The sequence below is a fragment of the Bombina bombina genome, chromosome 4 (assembly GCF_027579735.1).
Source record: "Bombina bombina isolate aBomBom1 chromosome 4, aBomBom1.pri, whole genome shotgun sequence".
NCBI classification, from domain to species: Eukaryota; Metazoa; Chordata; class Amphibia; order Anura; family Bombinatoridae; genus Bombina; species Bombina bombina.
In genome coordinates this window covers 137024005-137030004 of record NC_069502.1, presented here as the reverse complement: position 1 = coordinate 137030004, position 6000 = coordinate 137024005, and the positions used below count along the sequence as shown (strand labels likewise).

At 40.2% G+C, this 6000-nt stretch overlaps 1 protein-coding gene across 1 annotated transcript in view; it reads right to left on the bottom strand.

The window, feature by feature from the left end:
* Positions 1-366: 366 nt before the first annotated feature.
* HS1BP3 (HCLS1 binding protein 3) overlaps positions 367-6000 on the bottom strand; it is a 529390-nt gene continuing 523756 nt past the window's right edge. The window contains exon 7 of the mRNA XM_053709642.1: positions 367-737. Coding sequence (XP_053565617.1) covers positions 503-737 — 235 coding nt within the window. The 3' untranslated portion in view covers positions 367-502. The remainder of the gene's footprint in view (positions 738-6000) is intronic.

The window sequence follows — 6000 nt, the reverse complement described above, 5'->3', positions numbered from 1 at the left end:
TAAAGATATAAAGATTGCAAATAGGAGTAAATTAGAAAGTTCCTGTTTAAATATTAAAGAAGTGTTTTATCTCCACTAGGGTTGTTGGCTACCTTAATCTTATCTCCTCTGCTTAGGCCTATTAGAGACATATATAAAGGGAGATACTAGATTGAACAAACAATGGCTGTAGAGAATACAACAGGCTTCTGAAGTCTGCAACAGAAAATCCAGAATAAGGGGACAAAATATTTTTTTTAACTATACATAATAAAGCTTATTTATTTATGCCGTGGTTAACACTAGTCAGAAACAAGCATGTGTCTAGTAAGGCATTTAGTGCATTTTCTTTCTTCTTGTTAGGTTAAAAAAACAACAAAAAACAAGTTTTTGATATTTAAAATGTTCTCTTTAAATGCAAGTTACAACATGAGGTCTATATCACTGGTTCCACTGCTAAATCCTACTGATTATACAGGTTAATAAAGGACACTTTAGGGATAACTACATCAGTATTCTTCTATTAAAACAGACTGAGTGAATCACTGTCTGCTGATTCATTGTCTTTTATGTACTGAAGGATGTCGGTCTCATCCATAGCCAGCACTTTGGAATCTGTCCGTTTTGATTGTTGATCGGCATTAACACTTGAAACATTGGACACTTTCGGCAAAGTGGGTTTGACTGGTATCTTTGGCTTTGGTTTAGTCTTTGGCTTTGCTTTGAGGTCCAGGTATTTCTCAAAATCTTCTGGAACCCTGGAAGGAAAAATGATCATGAAAAGCAAAGTCAATAATATTTATCTTTTCAAACAGCACTTTGGTGATGAAACTATGGGTGTCCATGTAAAGAATAGAATCAACAGCTTATTAAAGACTGTGTACTAATTATTCCTGCAAGTGATGCATAACTTTATATCAAGAGCTGTAACTAATGACATGCATGACCCCTTCATGTGCGACTGGAACACGTTTCAGTAATCTAGCTGGAAGACAAAGTGGATACAAGTATTGTTAGTGGAGTGAGTAAAACTGGGTCCTATGATGGATGTGAAATAGAGTCAACAAAGTAACAATTCTTAGAAACAAATTATTGACAGATATATATATTCTCATTTTAAAATGTGTTACACACTGTATGCATCTCTATATCTACGTGTTACACACTGTATGCATCTCTATATATACACACGTGTTACACACTGTATGCATCTCTATATATTCACGTGTTACACACTGTATGCATCTCTATATATACACGTGTTACACAGTGTATGCATCTCTATATATACACGTGTTACACAGTGTATGCATCTCTATATATACGTGTTACACACTGTATGCTACACACTGTATGCATCTCTATATATACTGTACGTGTTACACACTGTATGCATCTCTATATATACGTGTTACACACGGTATGCATCTCTATATATACACGTGTTACACACTGTATGCCCTCTCTCTCTCTCTCTCTCTCTCTCTCTATATATATATATATATATAGAGAGAGAGAGAGAGAGAGAGAGAGAGAGAGAGAGAGAGAGAGAGAGATAGTAAATCACAAAAGTGAGTACACCCCTCACATTTTTGTAAATATTTTATTATATCTTTTCATGTGACATCACTAAAGAAATTACACTTTGCTACTAATGTAAAGAAGTGAGTGTACAGCCTGTGTAACAGTGTAAAATTGCTGTCCCCTCAAAATAACAACACACAGCCATTAATGTCTAAACCGTTAGCAACAAAAGTGAGTACACCCCTAAGTGGAAATGTCCAAATTGGGTCCAATTAGCCATTTTTCCTCCCCGGTGTCATGTGACTCGTTAGTGTTACAAGGTCTCAGATGTGAATGGGGAGCAGGTGTGTTTAATTTGGTGTTCTCACACTCTCATACTGGTCACTGGAAGTTCAAGATGGCACCCCATGGCAAAGAACTTTGAGGATCTGAAAAAAAGAATTGTTGCTCTATATAAAGATGGCCTAGGCTATAAGAAGATTGCTAAGATCCTGAAACTGAGCTGCAGCATGGTGGGCAAGACCATACAGCGGTTTCACAAGACAGGTTCCACTCAGAACAGGCCTCGCCATCGTCGACCAAAGAAGTTGAGTGCACATGCTCAGCGTCATATCCAGAGGTTGTCATGGGAAATAGACGTATGACTGCTGCCAGCATTGCTGCAGAGGTTGAAGGGGTGGGGTGGTCAGCCTGTCAGTGCTCATACAATATGCCGCACGCTGCATCAAATTGGTCTGCATGGCTGTCGTCCCAGAAGGAAGCCTCTTCTAAAGATGATGCACAACAAAGCCTGCAGTTTGCATAAGACAAGCAGACTAAGGACATAGATTATTGGAACCATGTTTTGTGGTCCGATGAGATCAAGATAAACTTATTTGGTTCAGATGGTGTCAAGCGTGTGTGGCAGCAACCAGGTGAGGAGTACAAAGACAAGTGTGTCTTGCCAACAGTTAAGCATGGTGGTGGGAGTGTCATGGTCTGGGCTGCATGAGTGATGCCGGCACTGGGGAGCTACAGTTTATTGAGGGAACCATGAATGCCAACATGTACTGTGACATACTGAAGTAGAGCATGATCCCCTCCCTTTGGAGACTGGGTCACAGGGCAGTATTCCAAATGATAGCGACCCCAAACACACCTCTAAGACGACTACTGCCTTGCTAAAGAAGCTGAGGGTAAAGGTGATGGATTGGCCAAGCATGTCACCAGACCTAAACCCTATTGAGCATCTGTGGGGCATCCTCAAACAGAAGGTGGGCGAGCGCAAGGTCTCTTACATCCATCAGCTCAATGATTTCGTCATGGAGGAGTGGAAGAGGACTCCAGTGGCAACCTGTGAAGCTCTGGTGAACTCCATGCCCAAGAGGGTTAAGGCAGTGCTGGAAAATAATGGTGGCCACACAAAATATTGACACTTTGGGCCCAATTTGGACATTTCCACTTAGGGGTGTACTCACTTTTGTTGCAAACGGTTTAGACATTACTGGATGTGCGTTGAGTTATTTTGAGGGTACAGCAAATTCACACTGTTATACAGGCTGTACACTCACTACTTTACATTGTAGCAAAGTGTCATTTCTTCAGTGTTGTCACATGAAAAGATATAATAAAATATTTACAAAAATGTGAGAGGTGTACTCACTTTTGTGAGATACTGTACATATACAGTATGTGTTACACACTGTATGCATCTCTCTCTCTCTCTCTCTCTCTATATATATATATATATATATATATATATATATATATATATATATATATATATATATGTGTTACACACTGTATGCATCTCTCTATCTCTCTACCTATATATATATATATATATATATATATATATATATATGTTACAAACTGTATGCATCTCGATGTGCCGTTTCCAACTTCCTTAACTTCCCCTTTCCTCTCTCTGATCACCATCTACTATCTTTCTCTCTTACTCTACCTGCTACATCCTTGCAAGCCCCCAAGAAACTACAACCTTACATAAATTTAAATGACTTGGATCTCACAGACTTTTCCACTCAACTGAATCCTCTGCTCTCTGACATTTCATCCCTCTCTTGCCAAAACCTCAATGCTTTACAGTATAATTCGGCACTAAAATCAACACTTGACAAAGCTGCACCCTCCACTGTTAGTTGTACATCACTCGACGGCAACCGTGGTACACCAAACAAACCAGATATCTTCAGCGATGTTCATGGGCTGCTGAACGGCAGTGGAGGAAATCACGCACCTGTGCTGATTTCCGGCATTATAAATTCATCCTTAAATCCTACAACTCTGTTCTCAACCTTTAACTCCCTTCTACGTCCCCCTGCAACCCCGCCCACTACCAACCGCTCAGATTATTGCTGATCACTTCAAAAATAAAATTGACACTATTAGAAATTATATCTGCACCTCCCACCCATCAAACACAGCAATCCTACCCACCCCTTCTATTAACAAAACTCTATACTACTTTCCTCCTGTAACAGAGGAAGAAGTCTCTGTACTCCTATCCTTTACTCATCTCACAACCTGCCCACTTGACCCTATTCCTTCATTACTTCTTCCCATGCTCTCTGCTTCACTAACCCCAATCTCTATCTCGTCTTCCGGATACATTCAAGCATGTGTCATTCATACCAATCCTAAAAAAGCCCTCACTTGACCCCTCCGCCTTTTAACTATTGACCGGTCTCCTTACTTCCCTTTGCTTCAAAATTATTGGAACGATTGGTCTATAATCGGCTAACTCAATTTCTCACAACTAACTCCTTACTTGATCCGCTACAATCTGGTTTCCGCCCTAAACACTCAACAGAAACTGCTCTTGCTAAAGTAACAAATGACCTGTTATCAACTAAAGCAAAAGGCCACTACTCCTTACTAATTCTTCTTGACCTATCCGCTGCTTTTGACACAGTCCTAAAAATACTACATTAATTTGGCATCCGAGACACAGCCCGCTCCTGGTTTCCCTCATATCTCTTAAACCGCTCTTTTTCAGTTTCCTTTAACAACATATCTTGCGATCCTATGCCTTTCTCAGTTGGAGTAACGCAAGGCTCTGTCTTGGGCCCCTTGCTTTTCTCTCTCTATACATCCTCCCTTGGAAAACCTTATAGCCTCCTTTGAATTCCAGTACCACTTATATGCTGATGATACCCAAATCTATCTTTCCTCTCCTGATATCTCTCCCTCTTTACTCAATCAGATTTCCAAATGCCTATCTGCAATTTACTCTTGGATGTCTTTACACTACTCCAACTCAATCTGTCCAAAACTGAGCTGCTTCTTATTCCCCCCTCTTCGAGACATCCAATGCCTGACATTTCTCTGACGGTTCTTAACACCTCACCCCAGGTCCGCTGTCTTGGGGTCACACTAGACTCAGAGCTCACATTCAACCCACATATACAAGCACTTACCAAATCCTGTCGTTCACACCTATGCAACATTTCCAGAATTCGTCCCCTTCTTACTTAAAAAACTACAAAAATACTTATTAATTCCCTCATTTTGTCTCGCATTGATTATTGAAATCTACTCCTAAATGGCCTTCCAAAACACTGCCTCTCCTCCCTCCAATCTATTATGAATGCCACCTAAGTCGCCGATCTACATCAGCTGCTCCGCTCTGCCAGTCTTTACACTGACTCCCCATACACTCCAGATTACAATTTAAAGTATTAACCCTAACTTACAAAGCACTAAACAGTCTAATTCCTATATTTCCTCTATCATCGTGAAATATTCCCCATCCCGTCCTCTTCGATCAACCTCTGACCTACGTCTCTCCACTCCTGTTATCTCTACGTCCCACTCCCGCCTCCAAGACTTTGCACGTGTTGCTCCTGTCCTCTGGAATTCTCTACCCCGCTCCATAAGACTGTCTCCAACCTTGTATAGCTTCAGACGCTCCTTGAAAACCTACCTATTCAGAGAGGCAAAGCAGCTCTCCTCCATCCCTCATCTGAACCAAACTAATACATGAACTGCCTGACTCACTGCTGCAACTACAACCAATGTAACAAGCTACCCCAACCTTATGTCTCTGCACCCTCTTCCTCCTGTACTAGATTTGTTTAGTTTTGTTATGTTTTGTATTTTATAAAAAAATGTTGTCATTGTATACCCCTTTCATTGTACCCAGCGCTACGGAATTTGGCGGTGCTATACAAATAAATGATAATAATATTAATATATATGTGTTACACACTGTATGCATCTATATATATATATATATATATATATATATATATTTTACCGTGACTCGTTGTACCATAGACGAAATAAAATTTATCAGGTAAGCATAAATTTACTTTTCTTCTATAATGGTACGATGAGTCCACGGATTCATCCATTACTTGTGGGATACAATACCAAAGCTACAGGACACGGATGAACGGGAGGGACAAGACAGATGGTTAGACAGAAGGCACCACTGCTTGAAGAACTTTTCTCCCAAAAATAGCCTCCGAAGAAGCAAAAGTATCAAATTTGGAAAGT